Source organism: Chelonia mydas, chromosome 3 (genome assembly GCF_015237465.2).
Source record: "Chelonia mydas isolate rCheMyd1 chromosome 3, rCheMyd1.pri.v2, whole genome shotgun sequence".
NCBI classification, from domain to species: domain Eukaryota; kingdom Metazoa; phylum Chordata; order Testudines; family Cheloniidae; genus Chelonia; species Chelonia mydas.
In genome coordinates, this window is record NC_057851.1 from 43,560,866 (window position 1) to 43,581,445 (window position 20,580).

Consider the following 20,580-nt stretch of genomic DNA (forward strand, 5'->3'; position numbering starts at 1 on the left):
TTTTAGGAGATGTGTATAGTTAGTATTTTGAAACTGGGAAAGAAAAGTTATATCAGGTTATTAAAATCATAGGAATTTCTAAACTCTGATGTCCACTTCACTTAAAACATGTTTCAACGATTAATCAACAAATTAAAAAAAGAAAAGCAATACTATGCACATACGAATGAAATTATTTTATTAGGTTAGAAAAGGTCTTCCATATTATTGCTGAGTGAATATTTATGGAACAAGTTAGATACAAGACGGCTACACTCAATGATAGAACTTCCTAAGATGTTTAATAATGCAGGGGCAGAAGGAGATAAAAGTTTGATACAAATGCAGGATGTGGACATTTTAGAGCTGATATGTTTGTGTCTGTCATAAATATAAAGGGAAGGGTAAACCCCTTTAAAATCCCTCCTGGCCAGAGGAAAACTCCTCTCATCTGTAAAGGGTTAAGAAGCTAAAGGTAACCTCGCTGGCACCTGACCAAAATGACCAATGAGGAGACAAGATACTTTCAAAAGCTGGAAGGAGGGAGAGAAACAAAGCGTCTCTGTCTATATGCTGCTTTTGTCGGAGATAGACCAGGAATGGAGTCTTAGAACTTTTAGTAAGTAATCTAGCTAGGTATGTGTTAGGTTATGATTTCTTTAAATGGCTGAGAAAAGAATTGTGCTGAATAGAATAACTATTTCTGTCTGTGTATCTTTTTTGTAACTTAAGGTTTTGCCTAGAGGGATTCTCTATGTTTTGAATCTAATTACCCTGTAAGGTATCTACCATCCTGATTTTACAGAGGGGATTTCTTTACTTCTATTTACTCCTATTTCTATTAAAAGTCTTCTTGTAAGAAAACTGAATGCTTTTACATTGTTCTCAGATCCAAGGGTTTGGGTCTGTAGTCACCTTGGTAAAAAGCCTCACCAATTTGCCTAACCTTGTCCAGGAAGTGGGGTGCAAGGTTTTGGGAAGTATTTGGGGGGAAAGACGTTTCCAAACAGCTCTTCCCCAGTAACCAGTATTTGTTTGGTGGTGGTAGCAGCCAATCCAAGGACAAAGGGTGGAATATTTTGTACCTTGGGGAAGTTTTGACCTAAGCTGGTAAAGATAAGCTTAGGAGGTTTTCATGCAGGTCCCCACATCTGTACCCTAGCATTCAGAGTGGGGGAGGAACCTTGACAGTGTCTCTCAAACTTGACTCACTTGAGAGATCTAGTAACATCCTCCTGGCTTTTAAAAAAAATTACTCCTTTTCCAGGGGTCATTTTCCACCATCAAAAAGCTAAGTGCAAGCAAAACAGAACCCTTCATCCCACTGAAATCTTCTCTGGATTTTAGAGTAAACCCTTGGAGTTGGCAGAAAACGCTTATACTAGTGAAAAGTGATTATGCTGGAGGTTTCACCTTCCCTCAGAAAATCAAAATTTTCTAGCTAGACAATATGTGTATTAATTTTATTAACTCAGAACAGCAAGAGAAATTTAATAAAAATACATCTTACTAAATGCAGACAAGTAGCATAGTAATTAATATTTGTACATCGTGTTTTCTATTTGTTATCCACCTCTCTAGCATCACATATTTTTCAGTTAGCTCTTCAAGTGTGATATACCTTTATCTGTAGCTTACCAGCACATGTACATTCTAAGCAGTTTAAGTGTGAGTATTTGCTAGAACTGAGCTCATCAGTGCTATTTTAACCAGCCACATTAATTTGTTTACATATTAAAAGTTCATTTGGAGGACTTTCTTCAGTCTCCACATATTTATCATCAGGGACAGGTTTCCTCTGGCTGCCAGGCTCCAGAAATTTCTTAACTGTGGGGATGTTGCTTATTCTTGCTTTTAAAGCCTAAAAACAGGAAACTTCACAAGAACTTGTCAGCAAGTTAAGGAAGTATGGGCTGGATGAATGCACTATAAGGTGGGTAGAAAGTTGGCTAGATTGTCGGGCTCAACGGGTAGTGATCAATGGCTCCATGTCTAGCTGGCAGCCGGTGTCAAGTGGAGTGCCCCAAGGGTCGGTCCTGGGGCCGGTTTTGTTCAATATCTTCATAAATGATCTGGAGGATGGTGTGGATTGCACTCTCAGCAAATTTGCGGACGATACTAAACTGGGAGGAGTGGTAGATACGCTGGAGGGGAGGGATAGGATACAGAAGGACCTAGACAAATTGGAGGATTGGGCCAAAAGAAATCTGATGAGGTTCAATAAGGATAAGTGCAGGGTCCTGCACTTAGGACGGAAGAATCCAATGCACCGCTACAGACTAGGGACCGAATGGCTAGGCAGCAGTTCTGCGGAAAAGGACCTAGGGGTGACAGTGGACGACAAGCTGGATATGAGTCAGCAGTGTGCCCTTGTTGCCAAAAAGGCCAATGGCATTTTGGGATGTATAAGTAGGGGCATAGCGAGCAGAGCGAGGGACGTGATCGTTCCCCTCTATTCAACATTGGTGAGGCCTCATCTGGAGTACTGTGTCCAGTTTTGGGCCCCACACTACAAGAAGGTTGTGGATAAATTGGAGAGAGTCCAGCGAAGGGCAACAAAAATGATTAGGGGTCTAGAACACATGACTTATGAGGAGAGGCTGAGGGAGCTGGGATTGTTTAGTCTACAGAAGAGAAGAATGAGGGGGGATTTGATAGCTGCTTTCAACTACCTGAAAGGGGGTTCCAAAAGGATGGCTCTAGACTGTTCTCAATGGTAGCAGATGACAGAACGAGGAGTAATGGTCTCAAGTTGCAGTGGGGGAGGTTTAGATTGGATATTAGGAAAAACTTTTTCACTAGGAGGGTGGTGAAACACTGGAATGCGTTACCTAGGGAGGTGGTAGAATCTCCTTCCTTAGAGGTTTTTAAGGTCAGGCTTGACAAAGCCCTGGCTGGGATGATTTAACTGGGACTTGGTCCTGCTTCGAGCAGGGGGTTGGACTGGATGACCTTCTGAGGTCCCTTCCAGCCCTGATATTCTATGATTCTATGAATATTTAAAGGCCAGAAAGTGAGAGGAAAAAAATTACATCAATTTGTGTAAAAGCAGAGGACCTGACTGAAGAAGGCAGTGTTTGGTTGCCATTTAACCATAAGAATGCCAGAGTTTAAGGTAGACAAGGTGGGTGAGGTAGTATCTTTTACTGGACCAACTTCTGTTGGTGAGAGACAAGCTTTCGAGTCACACTGAGTTCTTCTTCAGGCCTGGAAAAAGTATGCAGTTCTCAACAGCTAGTTCAGGATTCCCAACACATTGATGTGTGTCTCTTACGTTTGTCACCTTGTGCGGCTCTATAGTTCACCAACTGAGAAACCTAGAGGCCCCTCTAGGAAGGCTTTTCACAAAAGCCATCTGTGATATTCCCCTCTGGTGTTATCTGGACCGGTGACCTGCTAGGTCACCATAATCCTTGACTCTGGGAGCCAGCCTTACCCTGCTCTGCTGTGAGAACCCCCACTCGTCAGCTGTTCATGCACAGCTTCTGGCATGTAAGCTGCTCCTTGGACTGTGCAACCGAATGACACTAGTCAATATCTCCGGTCCCAGACACAACCCTAGGAACCTCCATCTTGCAGTGTCCAGTTATACCCGCTGGACACTGCAAGCTTATGAGTTTCGTCAATTTAACAAAGAAATTGATATGTACCAGGCTTGTTATCCCCAGAGGAGTCTCTGATACACTTCAAACCAAACGCACTGCTTCAGGTAGAATAAACAAACTACAAAGATAAATTTTTAAGTGATTATAAGTCAAAGCATAATAAGTCAGATTTGGTCAAATGAAATAAAAGCAAAACGCATTCTAAGCTGCTCTTAACACTTTCAGTGCCCTTACAAACTTAGATGCTTCTCACCCTTCAGCCTGGCTCTCCCTTTGATCATCACTTCAGTCGCTTGGTGTTGTGTCTGTAGATGTAGGTGGAAGAGAGAGAGCGTGCGCGCATGGCAAATGTCTCTCTCTTTTATCATGCCCTTTCTTCCCTCTTGGTTTTGCACGCCCCCAACTCTTCAGAGTCAGGTGAGCATTACCTCATTGCTGTTCCAAACTGACCAAAGGAAGGGGGCTGACTCACTGGAGAGTCTGACAGATTCTTTTGTTGCTGCCTAGGCCAACGTCCTTTGTTCCTGTAGGGCTGGGCTGGGTTTGTCCCATACATGCTCTGATGAGGTGTGAACTGCCTCTCAGGTTTTGAAGTGTTTTTGCCTGGGCTTATTTTTAAGCCACGAGGATACATTTTCAGCCTCATAACTACATACATGAAATTATAACCTTACTATAACATTACTGTAACAACCATGCTCAGTGCATCATGAGCCCTCCAAAGACACCCAACATGACAAACTTTGCATTGGATACCATGCAATCATTTTATAAAGAAGAACATGGGGGTGTAGGGTGTTCCCCCAAGATACAGAGCATCACACCATCCCAGGAAAGGGTATTCTCACCTTGAAATGTATAAAGAATTTGCATTATGAACCTGCAATTCTGTATTGTTCAGGCAAGTGAGGGAAATGCTGTCCAGAAGACAGTGCCAAATATCTTGTGGCTTACTGTAAATGCATGGCCTCCTCTCAGGAGCCCCTTTGTGATAGCCCTCTCATGTCCCCAGTAACTCCATGCAAGCTTGTCCTCTAGTCCATCAACAGTTTATTGACAAAACATAGTGCAAATAGTTCATAACAGAATCCCCAAAACACAGTCAGTATCACCCAGTTCTTGTTCTGACCATACCCCAATGCAGGGATGGGCAAACTTTTTGGCCCGAGGGCCACATCAGGGTGCAAAACTGTATGGAGGGCTGGGTCGGGAAGGCTGTGCCTCCCCGAACAGCCTAGCCCCCGGTCCCTATCTGTCCCCTCCCACTTCCCGCTCCCGACTGCCCCCCTCAGAACACCTGACCCATCCAACCCCCCTTGCTCCTTGTCTCCTGACTGTCCCCTCTTGGGACCCCTGCTCCCTGGGATCCCATCCCCTATATAACCCCCCCCCCCCGTTCCCTGTCCCCTGCCCCCCCCAGAACCTATGCCCTATCCAACCACCCCGTGTTTCCCATTCCCTACTGCTGCCCCCAAACCTCCACCCCATCCAACTGCCCCCTGGGACCTCCTGCCTCTTATCCAACCCCCCGGCCCCCTTACCATGCTGCTCAGAGCAGCATGTCTGGGAGCTGCGCCGCCCGCCCAGAGCTAGACACGCTGCCACTCTGCTCTGCAGGAGCACGCAGCCCCGTCGCCCAGAGTGCTGCCCGTGTGGCGCGCTGAAGCTGGGGGGGAGGGGTGACAGCAGGGGAGGGGCCAGGGGCTAGCCTCCCAGGCCAGGAGCTCAGGGGCTGGGCAGGACAGTCCCACGGGCCAGATGTGGCCCGCGGGCTATAGCTTGCCCACCTCTGCCCCAAAGTCTTCCATCACAGGTAGGTTCCTCAGTCCTTGTCCATCCCTCTGCCAGGACCACCAACCCAGCCCTTCCTTCTGGGGTGCAACCCCACTCTTCCCAGTGGAGGCTCCCCCAGCCTTTTGGTTGGGAGAATCCATGGTCTCAAGTTGCAGTGGGGGAGATTTAGGTTGGATATTAGGAAAAACTTTTTCACTAGGAGGGTGGTGAAACACTGGAATGCGTTACCTAGGGAGGTGGTAGAATCTCCTTCCTTAGAAGTTTTTAAGGTCAGGCTTGACAAAGCCCTGGCTGGGATGATTTAATTGGGAATTGGTCCTGCTTTGAGCAGGGGGTTGGACTAGATGACCTCCTGAGGTCCCTTCCAACCCTGATATTCTATGATTCATCACTCTCCCTGGCCTTCTCACTGTTCCTCAGGATTCAGTTCTCCCTCTCCAGGAGATGTCACTGGGTAAGCCCCTCTGCTGCTCCCACTTCTTTCAGCCCTGTCTCTCTGGCTTGTGGACACCAGCCAGAAAATGCCTCTTTCTGCTCTCCTGACTTCAACTGTCTCCCAGGAACCACCTTCTGTCTCTAGCAGCTCTCACCACCTGCCCTTTTTCTGTCTCAGTCTGCTCACAGTCTCTTTCTTACCAGGCCTCTTACCACCCAAGGTGCTCTCCCAGCCTCCTAATTGACCAAATGGGAACACCTGGCCTGGAATAGCAGACCTGGACTGGAATAGCAGACCTGGACCAGTAACTTAAACTGGGTTCAGCTACCCTGTTACACTTACCTTAAAGAACCTAAAACTAATCTTACTGTAAGTGAACAATGGAGGTCAATAGAAGTGGTAACAAAAGTAACAGAGGATGCTCATCTTTGTCCCCATTTCTGGGAGAATATATAAAATTAAGTGTACAAATGATAAACAGGAAAATTAGAAGAGTTGTCACCTTGCTATGTTCAAATTGCAGGGGCTGTCTGTACCTTAAGGTACATGAGTGAAGTTGTATGGAGACTGATGTTTTAGGATCCAGCGTTCCCTAAGCCTTGTCTACATAGGCCACTTTAAGGAACTCTCCCACCATCGTTTTAGCACCAATCTGGCTCCAGCAGGGAGGGCTAGATTAGACCAGCTGCTAGTGTTTTTGATACCCTGTTGTCAACACCTGCTCTAAATATCTACACCACATACTCTCACCATTGTTAGTATGGTAGAGCTCAACTGGTGCTAGTGCAACAAAGGAAGGGCTCCCACAAATCATGAGTGTCAGTGCAGTTCTATGGAACTTGAAGACACTCCTGCATCGGTGCTGTGACTCAGAATAGCTTAGCGTTAGTACTCTCCTGTATGTGGGTCCTCTAACTGCTTATGTAAATTGTGCTCCTATATTCAACTCTGTCTCTTAGACCAAGTCATTAGGGTAATTTAACATATTTCTTCTTATTTTATCCTAACTATGCAATTTAAGCTTTTAGTCATCAGAGACTAGAGAATGGCACAAAAGGAACAGTTAGCCTAGCAACCAGCCTTCCCTGTTTCCCGCCCAACTCCATCACATTATTCTCACTAATGGTAAAGGGATAACAGGGGATATCTCCTGTCCTGTATTGACACAGAGTGAAGGGAAAGCATCAGTTATCTATAATTTTAATACCACCTCATACAAGTCACATCTTGTGACCTGGAGCTATTGTCTACTGAATAGCCCCACAGAACTGAAAGGAGAATGAAAAGCCATTGTACAGAATTTAAGACAAATTATATATTCCTATAACAGGGCTATTACTTTCTATTGGTTTTTAATCTATGACGAGGTTTTCCAGAGGGAAGCAGTGGGGACTGGAAAGAAAAGGGATCAGATAAAGGATTCACAGAATGACAAAGTTAGAGAAACATTGTTCGTGTTTGTGCAGTGTTTTTTTTTTTTTTTAAAAAAAACCAACAAAAACCGTGCTATATGTGCAAAGGTTTATTTTTCAAATGGCTCTGAGACATTTCTGTCAAGTGTCTGTTTTAGGTGTTAGTGTAGTTACCTGTAACTGAGGGAACTCCGAGATAACACTGGACTTCTTCTCTTCTACCATTAAAATGGCTTCAAGCAGATGAACATCCGCCCAGCTGAATTGATTGCCAACAAGAAAATCCTGTCTGTGGTCTTTTAAGATCTGCAAGATACATGCACAAAAATGTCACATTGTGGACACAGGGAACTCTAATTAGTACCTTTTAAAGTGCTCGAGCCAAAGCTTCACCATCTAGACCACCAACCTCCAATGAAGTTGCTGGGCCTCTTTGCTTCTCTTTCTCTACTGTACAAGAGGACTAACACTAGCTAGGCCATGGGAGAAGTCAGTTCAATTCCTGCTCTGCCATGAACATCCTGTGTACCCTGGGCAAGGTACATTGGAAAGGACTTAGTCCCCATGAAGGGACTTAGATGTTGCAATGTTGAGTGCCACATAAAAGGTTTAGGTCGCTAGGAGAGAGAGGCGGAAACAATTACAGGAATAACAATGTGATCCACAAAACCTGAGTTAGGCATGTAGGCTCCTATACAGTGCCTGGGGAGAGAGGTGCACTACAATGCGACCCACAAAAATCAGCTAGGCAGAGAGCTGCCTAAGCTAACCAATAGGAGATGCTGAAGAGAAGAGTGTGTCCTAAGCCTTGCCTGTCTCACAGAGGTAGGAACCTAAGTGAGGGCTGCAGGGAGGCACCTAGCTCTGCTTGCAATCTACAACTGGGGAAGATAGGGGTTCAGCCACTTAACTTGCATGCAGGGCCCAAAACAAAACTGGAAGAAGAGAGGAAGTGCTTCTTTAAAACCTTTCAGCTAGCGCAGGACTTCTCAAACTTCATTGCACTGCGACCCCCTTCTGACAACAAAAGTTACTTCACAGCCCCAGGAGGGGAGACCGAAGCCTCAGCCTGCCCAAGCCCCACTGTCCTGGGTTGGGGCGGGGGGAGGCGGGAGCCTGAGCCCCACTGCTCCAGGCAGGGGGACCAAAGCTGAAACTCAAGGGCTTCAGCCCCAGGCAGGGGGCCTGCAACCTGAGTCTTGCCACTCAGGGCTGAAGCTCTTGGGCTTTGGCTTCAGCCGCGGCTCGTGGGGCTCAGGCTTCAGCCCCAGGCCCATTCAACATGTAAGCCAGTTCTGGCAATCCCATTTTTGGGGTCCAGACCCACATTTTGAGAACTGCTGGCCTAGTGGTTTGGATACTCACCCAGAATGTGGGAGATCCCTGGTTCCAATTTCCCCACTCCTGATGCAGGTAAGAGATTTGAATATGGATCTGCCACCTCTGGGGAGTGCCCTAACCAAAGGACAGTCTGACGTGGGACTCCCTCATTCTGTCCTACTGAGGTTGTTCCACATTAAATAATTGAAGTAAATATTAACTGGGCCAGGGAAAGTTAGAATGTCTCTATAGCCAAGCACAGGTTTTGTGGATCATAGTGGTGCCTAAAACTGGGACACAGGCACCTAAGCATCATTATGGATTGTACCCTTACCCTTTCTGTACCTCAGTTCCCAATCTGTAATATAGGAACAAATAGTACTCCCTTAACTTCACAACATGCCTGTGAGGTAACTGCGATGAAGAGTGTGAGGTGCTCAGATACTACAGTGGTCAGGGCCATAAGTACCTTAGATAGGGAGATACTAATATGCAGCTGCTTTGTGAAATAGGTATGTTAATATTTTGTAAGTCAGTCAGTTTTGGATCACAGTTAAATATTTTTAAGTCTGCAGGACTGGCTAATAGTTGCTGTTTAACATCCTCCCTAGTTAATGATGGAATAGAAAGTATTTCATCATTGTAAAATATTAATATATCATTCAGCTTCTTTACCCAAATAAAATAGAAATATCTGATTACTTCTGCCTGTTCTACATCGTGATTGACAATTATCAACCTTATTTCATATCAGACCTAAACCCCTGCTAAGGTTTAGTTTGTTTTACTACATTTGAAGAATTCCTTCGGTCTTCAAACCTCTGTTGGCCATAGATTTTTCTTCATTTGTCTGCTTTTTAAGCTTCCCCTATCAACTGTCAATTCCTTAACTGCCAATCTCTGCTCATTGCTATCAATCTCCCCATTTTTCTATTTGTTTTATATATGAAAATTTATTATTTCACTCATTTAATGTTTTAACCAGGTTTTTGAAGAACAAGCCAACCTGAAGAAGCCTTCTTTCATGATTTTGGGCAGGAAGCATCTAATAGAGCATTTTTAGTCAACTTCCAACTATTCACATTTTTATGTTTTACGTTTTTCCTCACACTCAAGTTTGCTCATGATTGTTTTCAGCTTTGGGAAGTTGGTGCTTACTGGATGGGACTATATTGTGTTTCCACAACCATCAGTTTTTAGTTGAATGATTAATTTCTCTATCGGTCAGAATGAAATCTTTTATAGAACTACCTCCAGTAGATTATAATTTATTGTCATGCAGTATCGCAATCTATAATTTTTAGAAATTCTAAGGATTTTTTTAAGTGGCAGCATGTCCTCCAGCCTGAAATTCCTCACTATAACACAACTGTTCTTTCTAAACATTATAGACAGATGGGTAAAGTACTGCTCATCCTGTTCCTTCATCTGATTTTGGGTCTGACAGTCCCCCACTACTCTCTTGTCTTGTGATTTACTAGTTACAACATTGATCAAAAAAGCGGGTCCTGTTCTTCTGCTTCCTGTTGTGCCCACTCTAAGATCCTGCTTTGCATCATTACAGAAGTCTCAAGGGTAACATGAGTGAGCAAATGCGTTTTTCCACACACCTTTTCATAGGCTGGGAAGCATCTGTTTGTGGCCTTTTCAATTATTACAGCGTGCTGCTTCTCCTTATTCTCAGCTGATAAGAATTGGCACATTAGAATTAACCCCATTAGGTCAGTTGTTCCTTCCACATACATGTCAATCCTAAAGAGAAATAGAGATTGTCAGTTAAAGTGCACTTTTATTTAGGCTAAAGAGGCATCACTAGTCAGCTTTGTTTTGCTGTAGTAGAAGTATAATAATTTTCCTGCAGGAAAAGCTGCTTCTCCAATTTAAGAAGGGAGTTTAGTGTTTATAAAGAGGCTGTTGGATTCATGCGATGGCCCTGACACTGCTGCTCCTCTTGCCCGCATTGCATGAGCTCATCTTAGTAAGAGTGGGCTTTTTTAAACAACACTACATTAATGCCAATCAAAGTTTTGCTGCTGACTTCAACTGGAGTGGGAGCAATTTCTTAGTTTGTAGTAGACTGCAGTACCTAGCCAGATTTGATTTAGTGTAGCAATTTTCAGATATCCCCCTTTATTCAGTTTTCTGGATCGGAGATATCTGGACATTGACTCAAAACATAATACCAAGAAGATTTAACAATTGAACATGACCTGGTGAGATGGCCTCCTTGCATCCATTCAGCCTGTCTCACTAGAAATTAGAGGCTCATCACACAAGACTATGACTCAATTATGCGAACTCTAATCCCACCCTCTTTTCTAAAGAGACAGTCTCTTGAAAAGCTCTCTCAAAAGGACCCAATTCATTCATTAGGAGACATTTTTAGATATCAGTGCAAACTTTAGCCTCTGTCAGCTTCACAACTGGGGTCCTATTTCAGTTCAAAAATTATGACTATCTAGAGCAGATTACTCTGGAACAATCACTGGTAGCTCTTTTACACCTTCCCCACATATATTCTAAGGCACTTCAAAAACTTTCAGCCACATGCAATAAGTAATAAGGTTGGCTACCATACAAGTGTGAATCAAATCATCTGGAAGTGGCTTAAAATGTAAAGGCTGTGGCTCAAGTTAAACCTAGAGATAATTAACAAGGAGGTATTCTGCTAGAAGAAAGATTCTCAGGGAAGCCAAGTTATAGGAAGTTGTGTCTTACATAATATCCCCTGGTTCGTGTACGTAGTAAGACAACCAGTGAGTTGTGATTACTGCTCCTGCCCGCATCCTATTTATCACCTTGTCTTCCTGAACCTCCACGGTGGCCCATGTGTACGCATCTCTCCCAGCTGCAGTTTCGAGTCTTTTAGGTTAAGCTCTTTGGGGTAAGTATGGTCATTTCCTATTTTTGTACAATGCCCACAAAAATGGGGTCCTGAACTAATTGGCTTCTAGGTATTACAACTATATAAGTGTTTAACAATAATGCTACTTCCAACTTTCAGTTTGCCTTAAAGGACGGAGTATAGATTCATAGATATTTAGGTCAGAAGGGACCATTATGATCATCTAGTTTGACCTCCTGCACAACTCAGGCCACAGAATTTCACCCACCACTCCTGCAAAAAACCTCACACCTATATCTGTGCTATTGAAGTCCTCAAATCGTAGTTTAAAGACTTCAAGGAGCAGAGAATCCTCCAGCAAGTGACCCGTGCCCCATGCTACAGAAGAAGGCGAAAAACCTCCAGGGCCTCTTTCAATCTGCCCTGGAGGAAAATTCCTTCCCGACCCCCAATATGGTGATCAGCTAAACCCTGAGCATATGGGCAAGATTCATCAGCCAGATACCCAGGAAAGAATTTTCTGTAGTAACTCGGATCCCACCCCATCTAATATCCCATCACAGGCCATTGGGCCTATTTAACATGAATATTTAATTACCAAAACCATGTTATCCCATCATACCATCTCCTCCATAAACTTATTGAGTTTAATCTTAAAGCCAGATAGATCTTTTGCCCCCACTGCTTCCCTTGGAAGGCTATTCCAAAACTTCACTCCTCTGATGGTTAGAAACCTTCATCTAATTTCTAGTCTAAACTTCCTAATGACCAGTTTATATCCATTTGTTCTTGTGTCCACATTGGTACTGAGCTTAAATAATTCCTCTCCCTCTCCGGTATTTATCCCTCTGATATATTTATAGAGAGCAATCATATCTCCCCTCAACCTTCTTTTAGTTAGGCTAAACAAGCCAAGCTCCCTGAGTCTCCTTTCATAAGACAAGTTTTCCATTCCTCGGATCATCCTAGTAGCCCTTCTCTGTACCTGTTCCAGTTTGAATTCATCCTTCTTAAACATGGGAGAGCAGAACTGCACACAGTATTCCAGGTGAGGTCTCACCAGTGCCTTGTATAACGGTACTAAAACCTCCTTATCCCTACTGGAAATACCTCTCCTGATGCATCCCAAGACCGCATTAGCTTTTTTCACGGCCATATCATAGTCATCCTATGATCAACCAATACTCCAAGGTCCTTTTCCTCCTCCGTTACTTCTAATTGATGCGTCCCTAGCTTATAACTAAAATTCTTGTTATTAATCCCTAAATGCATGACCTTACACTGCTCACTATTAAATTTCATCCTATTACTATTACTCCAGTTTACAAGGTCATCCAGATCCTCCTGTAGGATATCCCGGTCCTTCTCTAAATTGGCAATACCGCCCAGCTTTGTATCATCTGCAAACTTTATTAGCAGACTCCCACTTTTTGTGCCAAGGTCAGTAATAAAAAGATTAAATAAGATTGGTCCCAAAACCGGTCCTTGAGGAACTCCACTGGTAACCTCCCTCCAGCCTGACAGGTCACCTTTCAGTAGGACCCATTGTAGTCTCCCCTTTAACCAATTCCTTATCCACCTTTCAATTTTCCTATTGATCACCATCTTATCCAATTTAACTAATAATTCCCCATGTGGCACGGTATCAGATGCCTTTCTAAAATTTAGGTAAATTAGATCCACTGCATTTCCTTTGTCTAAAAAATCTCTTACTTTCTCAAAGAAGGAGATCAGGTTTGTTTGGCACGATCTACCTTTTGTAAAACCATGTTGTATTTTGTCCCATTTACCATTGACTTCAATGTCCTTAACTATCTTCTCCTTCAAAATTTTTTCCGAGACCTTGCATACTACAGATGTCAAACTAACAGGCCTATAGTTACCCGGATCACTTTTTTTCCCTTTCTTAAAAATAGGAACTATGTTAGCAATTCTCCAATCATACGGTTCAACCCTGAGTTTACAGATTCATTAAAAATTCTTGCTAATGGGCTTGCAATTTCATGTGCCAATTCCTTTAATATTCTTGGATGAAGATTATCTGGGCCCCCCGATTTAGTCCTATTAAGCTGTTTGCGTTTCGCTTCTACCTCAAATATGGTAATGTCTACCTCCATAGCCTTATTCCCATTTGTCATGCTACCATTATCCCTAAGATCCTCTTTAGTCTTATTAAAGACTGAGGCAAGGTATTTGTTTAGCTATTGGGCCATGCCTAGATTATCCTTGACCTCCACTCCATCCTCAGTGTTTTGCGGTTCCACTTCTTCTTTCTTGGTTTTCTTCTTATTTATATGACTATAGAACCTTTTACTATTGGTTTTAATTCCCTTTGCAAGGTCCAACTCTACTTGACTTTTAGCCTGTCTCACTTTATCCCTACATGTTCTGACCTCAATAAGGTAGCTTTCCTTGCTGATCCCTCCCTTCTTCCACTTCCTGTATGCTTTCTGCTTTTTCTTAATCACCTCTCTGAGACGCTTGCTCATCCAGCTTGGTCTACAACTCCTGCCTATGAATTTTTTCCCCTTTCTTGGGATGCAGGCTTCCGATAGCTTCTGCAGCTTTGATTTAAAATAATCCCAGGCCTCCTCTACCTTTAGATCTATAAATTCTTCAGTCCAATCCACTTCCCTAACTAATTTCCTTAATTTTTGAAAGTCAGCCCTTTTGAAATCAAAAATTGTAGTTGCAGATTTATTTTTGTTAATCCTTCCGTTCAGTTTGAACTGAATTAGCTCATGATCACTTGAGCCAAGACTATCCCCTACAACCATTTCTTCCTCACTACTCACCAAAACCAAATCTAAAATGGCATCCCCTCTAGTCGATTCAGCAACTACTTGCTGAAGACAGACAGGCACGCAAAGCCTGAATACCCAGAGTTCCAAGACCCCAGAGAAACAGGTCACAATTAGACTGGTAGACACACAGGATATAATTAGACTGGATGTAATTTCAAATTAACCCAAACATCGACCAGCAGAGATTAAACAGCCTTCCCCACAGCTACTGAAGGAACACTTGAAAATGTACTCTTTATAATGCTGCTATGTAATGTGATCCTACTTGAAGGCAACATCACACTATGCAAAGTCTGATTTTGCGGCAACAGGAATAAAATTGAAGTTCTGGTCACCAAACCATTTTTCTTTGTAAGAGACTTGGATTTTAACCCCATCACCTGCCAACTTCTGTGGTGGCTGCCTAGCCAGACTGATTAAAATCAGAGCAGAGCAACTTACTGGCTCAGATCTGTTAGATATAAATCATTAGAATACAACGAATTAGTGGGCCAGAATCTGATCTCAGTTACACCAGTGTAACTCCACTGAGGCACCGACATCTGTTTGCTAGATAAGCTCTAGTTAATCAGTTGGTTACTACAGAAGACTGAGTAAGAATAGTGTTGTTACAGTACATTGCTCTCTCCTTCAGGTCCTTTCCATAGAGTTTGTATTTTGCTGCTATATAGCTGAGAATTGCTCTGGTCTGCACCATCTGCATCCCATCAGTTTCCACCAAGGGCACTTGTTGAAAGAGCAGAAATCCATCTTTGGAAAGGAAAAAGGAAACAGTCACACACTCCCACCCCAATCTTTTACACTGCCCTGGAAATGGGGGTCCAATAACACTCTGGTTTGTTTCCAGTTACTTTGAGAAGAACTGCTACTTTGGTAAGGAAATTGATGTGAACAGTCAATGGGAGTCAGTAACAAAATTGTAACAGTGGAGGCACACAAAACAAAATCATTAATTGCAGGAAGGACCCCAGCTATTTTCATAGATGAAGGAAATAAAGTTACTTTGGTTCAGCAAACCTGGTTTTAAAAATAAGTTCCCCCTCAGCATGCCAAGCCTTGATTGTACACATCAGCATGTAGATTGGCACTGCAATACCGAGGAGAATAGCTACTTTAAAAGCATCAACAAGACTGAAGTATTTAATGCTATAGTGACACCCCAAATGCCAACATTTAAAGTGACCTACATAATGTATTTTTTCCAGCAGAGTGGGAGCAAAGGAGAGGCAGTTAATACTGTTCTACACAGGGGCCTTCGAACAACCCAGGGATTATGTTTAGATAATATGCATGTGTCTTGTATTATGCTTTATCACATTAGGACCAAATGACCAATGACCAAATGACCAAAAATAGATAAACTGCTCAAAATTCTGACTTAGCTTTTGTATTAAACACAAGATTTCCCAGGAAATAAGATTGTGACGTTGCACGCCATAATGCTTTATAAACACATGCTTATGAGTGTAAATATGACATAACTGGAATATGTTTTATGCTAGATATGCCATGTAACATATCTATAAAAAGGTTATGATCTAATGGATATATTCATCCTATTTGTATGCATGTACATACAGGGTCAAAAGGACAACATGATGGATAGATTTGTTTGAACCAGCATGTAACAGGAGAGAAGCAGCACCCTAATGGGTAAAGGGGCTGCACCTCAATATGTCAGGAGGGATGAGTAATCTGTTCTGCACCTGTATAAGAATAGGTCTGGAAGGGCACATCGTTGTCCAGCCTAGGGGGCAGTGGAGTGTCCCGCCACCGACTGAGCTGTGTCTATTGCCAGGGGACACACATTCGTGGTATGTCTGGTAGAGTCTATAGGAAATATTATTGTGCTTCGTTTGACAATAAACCTGGCCAGGTGCCTTCGTACCTTACTAGAGTCTGTGGTCTTTGGGGGTTCTCTCGGGGTCTGCTGTGTCAGCTATCTGCGCAGAGCTGGGACAGCACACAGAGGGAACATGCATGAAGCCGACTGTTATCATCATCGAACAAGAGCAGAGCACCGCACCTGTAGCTACTGACAAGAACATAGACTTTCGTATTGTATTTTATTTTGTTTGGTAATTTATTTTGTTCCATCTTTTATTACTTGGAACCACTTAAATCCTACTTTTTGTATTTAATAAAAATCACTTTTTGCTTATTAATTAACCAGAGTAAGTATTAATACTGGGGGGAGGGGGGGGACAGCTGTGCATCTCTCTCGATCAGTATTATAGAGGGCGAACAATTTTTGAGTTTACCCTATATAAGCTTTATACAGGGTAAAATGGATTTATTTGGGGTTTGGACCCCATTGGGAGCTGGGTATCTGAGTGCTGGAGACAGGAGCACTTCTTAAGCAGTTTTCAGTTAAGCCTGCAGCTTGTGGGGGATGTGGTTCAGACTTGGATCTGTGTTTGCAGCAGGCAAGCGTGTCTGGCTCAAACATGGCAAGGTACTGAAGTCCCAAGCTGGCAGGGAAAACAGGCTCAGAGGTTTTGACTCAGGTGGCAGTCACAAGGGAGTTTCTGTGATGCAATCCGTCACAAAGATGTTTCCCTGAAGCACAGAAACTTAAAACTTTCTAGCACATGCAACGTAGGTTTGGCTGGCACAATGTATGCTTCTGTAAGCTTTTGCAGGGAGTTAAACTCATACAAATTATATAAAAGTGTTTTGCGGGAAGGGAACAAATCTCAAAATACTAATTTACTCTATAGCACTGCTTTTCTTATTAATAGGAAAGTCTCATCAATTCTGACATACAGTTCTAGAGAGAGTTAGGAAAATATCCAAGAGACTCCTGTCATCATGGTATTAAGGGATCCAAATAGCTATCCTCAGTTCTGGTATGAGGAGAACGGCATGGTTTGTGAGCTTTGAGGCAGGTATATACACAGGTGGTTCAAGATACCAAAACAAACCTCAACCCCAGCAGCTGCTAACAACCCGCGAATCGATTCCATTTTGCCTCTCACATTAAAGTAGTAAAGTTTGGGTTTTCCAGCCATGACTTCAAATCTTCAGTCACCTGACAAATACATGGAAATGAAGAGTTACTACAAGGATCACCTGTAAGCTATTTTTTTAGAGTAATAGTTTCCAGGATGCCTGTCTAAGAGGATGAAATGTTTTCTCTAGAACTAATTCAGCATCTCTTCAAGTACTTTTTTTCTAAGTTCAGCTGTTTTTATCAATGTATAGCATTTAATTGAGGATTTTTTTTCTTCACTCCAAGAACTTAAGAAAAAGCCAGGTATGAGCAGTATAAGTACTGACTTCCTTGAGCTGGAAGCTGCAGCAATGGCTCTAATATGTAGCCATCTTAGGACTTTATACTCCTGACAATCACTGCAGTCTGAGTGCTAGCCACATAAAAATTAATTGCAACAGCAAAGTCCCTAGCAGATTTCATGGAGTCTCTGGCACATCTCCCTTTTGGAGAAAAGAAACCAAAACCAACAACTTTGCTTGGTATAGGGGTTTTGCAGCAAAAGTCATGGAGAGCAGGGGAGGAAGAAGAGGGTCAGTCCTGAATGTCATTCTTGTAGTGGTCTATTCTCAGTGCACAGTATGTACTATAACTAATGTACAGGGTCCCCTCTACACATGATATATAAACATTATAGTCATCCTACATCAAATACCTCTGCAGTGAATTTCGTAGCATGAGTTTCTCCACACCAAACAATCTTTGTTGCCGGCCAAGGGGAGTGTGGAGCCGGTGCTTGGGACGGAGCAGCACACGGAGTCCCGTGGCCCCTCACCTAAAAGCTGGACCCGTTGGTGGCCGCTTCTGGGGCACAGTGCGGTGTCGGAAAAGGTAGCCTTAGCTGGGCAGCACTGCCGATGGGACTTTTAAAGTCCTGGTTGGCGGTGCTGACCAGAGTAAGGTGACCCAGCACTTTACATGCCACAACCCAGAAGTGGGTTGCAACCCATGGTTTGAAAAACACTGCTCTAGGTTACATATGCACCCTCATGACAAGCACATACTCAGCATGTCCAGATATGCCCCAACCATGGCTCCCCATCTTGCTGGAAAATGTGAAATACATGCTAAAAAGATGACCATTAAAAACAAGAAAGAACAAAGGTGCCTCACCCCAGGGACACAGGAGCGTCTCAGGGTGCAGCCTGAATGGGGGCTCTCCAGGCCCCTAATTAGTGGGAAACAAATGAAGAAATAAATGAGCACTAATCAAACTCTAAAAAAATCAGTTGGGAAAATAGGTTAAATGCTCTAGATGTTTCTAAGCTAATAACCACGAAAAATCATATCTGAATCAAAGAGGAGGCAAGATGGTAATCTGAAATATGGGATTCCATTAGTTATGTACCAGAACTGCATGGTAGCGGACGATGAATACTATACACCATTAAAAAAATGAAAGCCTGGGAATCCATTTTCTAATGCTCTAGAACAGGGGTGGGCAAACTTTTTGGCCTGAGGGCCACATCTGGGAATAGAAATTGTACAGCAGGCCTGAATGCTCACAAAATTGGGGTTGGGCTGCAGGAGGGGGGGCGGGCTCTGGTTGTGGGTGTGGGCTCTGCGGTGGGGCCAGAAATGAGGAGTTCAGGGTGCAGGAGGGGGCTCCGGGCTGGGGCTCCAGCTGGTGGACTCTGAGTTGGGGCTGGGGATGAGGAGTTTGGGGTGTAGGAGGGTGCTCTGGGCTGGGATCAAGGAGTTTGGGGGGCAGAAGGCGGATCAGGGCTGGGGCAGGAGGTTGGGGTGCTGGTGGAGGCTCAAGCTCTGGGTGGTGCTTACCTCAAGTAGCTCCTGGAAACAGCAACATGTCCCTTCTCCAGGTCCTAGGCAGAGGCGCGGCCAGGCAGCTCTGCACACTGCCCTGTCTGCAGGCACCGCCCCTGCAGCTCCCACTGGCTGCGGTTCCCGGCCAATGGGAGCTGCGGGAGTGGTGCTTGGGGTGGGGGCAGCATGCAGAGTGGAGTTCCCTGGCTGCCCCTACGCGTAGGAGCCAAAGGGGGTCCATGCCACTGCTTCTGGGAGCCGCATGGAGCAGCCCCCGACCCTGCTCCCCGGCTGGAGCACCAGAGCGGGACAAGCCCCAGACCCCACTCCCCAGCGAGAGCTCACGGGCCGGATGTGGCCCGCCAGCCATAGTTTGCCCACCCCTGCTCTAGAACATCCCTTTCTAGCCCTGGTGATTCAAGATTTGCTGGAACTTTAAATGATTTCTTGGATCAGCAGTCTGTCACACTGGTTAAGACTTAATATAGAAGGAGATTTCTGACTTGTGTAAGTTTGGATCCATGAATAGGGTCTCATTTCTTTCTCTGAATAGCTCTTATAGCAGCATGTAACCATTCAAACTTTTTAAATTGCTGAGCTAGACTGTGCTGCCAGGAGAATGACTCTTTTTTTTTTAAATTATGTGCTGAACAGACTAGTGTTTGGATCTCAGTAGGAGCTGAATTCCATTCTGCAGCCGTAAGCCAAGAGAGCATAGAGTTCTAGCTCCACCAGTAAGTCAGCTAAATAACTGCTCTCACCAACAGAAGTTGGGCCAGCAAAGGATATCACCCATCCTGACTCTCTATTACCCTGGAACCAACATGGCTACATCAACAGTGCATATAACTGCATAATGGGAAGTCTCTGCTGGTGTGGCAAATGCTTCCATCTGTACAGAGGTTTCTGAACCACAGGTGCAGTGATCTGGGAAAGTATGTGCTTGCATGTGAATAACAGACTACAGTTTTCAATGTTGCAGTATCCCTCATGAGTAGGGAAAAAAGAGGCCTTTGAACGGCATTGAAGATGTCTTGTGCAATACTACAGCTAACTGCTTGTTAGTTAATGGGCATAAAAACAAAAGACAAATGCCAGACTCCAGCTGGTTACTGATGTCCTAGGAATAAAAATGACTGAAGCTAGCCAGCTGCAGCAAACAGAGTCGGGGTCTACTCCTATTCTCTTAGTCAGTGAAAACAAATATTGCCCGATAATATTTCTAACCCTAATATTGCAGCTTTTTTTCAGTGCATGAGAACCTGAGGTTATTCTACCACCTAAGCTGAGCACAATGCAAAAGTAAGAGTCTTCGCTATTTATGCTGTTTCAGTGTGTTTTAATTGTCTAAGGCAGTCATACTCAGACCTCAGTGGTTCAGGAGCCAAATTAGTGATCAGCAGCGTGAATTCATTGTTTCATTTGCTATTGTACTATTCATCTATGAACAGTATGACAGGGGAAATATTTAGTCACTATTCTCATAGCAAATAACTTAATTGGTTAATAAGAGAGTAAAGCAGCCTGGTGGGTTAATAATTAAATCAGTGTTTTAATATCATGCGCTGTAAGAGATGCATTAAATAGCCACTTGCAGCTTGTCAGCCACAGTCTGAGTATTGCTGGTTT

At 43.7% G+C, this 20,580-nt stretch overlaps 1 protein-coding gene across 1 annotated transcript; it reads right to left on the reverse strand.

Moving 5' to 3' along the window:
* Window positions 1-1,485: 1,485 nt before the first annotated feature.
* Window positions 1,486-17,206, reverse strand: LOC102932944 (glutathione S-transferase 3-like). The gene is made up of 5 exons (XM_043544351.1): window positions 17,120-17,206; window positions 14,813-14,997; window positions 10,157-10,298; window positions 7,401-7,532; window positions 1,486-1,840 (listed from the first exon to the last, which is right to left on the reverse strand). The coding sequence occupies exons 1-5, from the start codon at window positions 17,204-17,206 to the stop codon at window positions 1,685-1,687; spliced, it is 702 nt and encodes a 233-aa protein (XP_043400286.1). The 3' UTR covers window positions 1,486-1,684.
* Window positions 17,207-20,580: the final 3,374 nt, after the last annotated feature.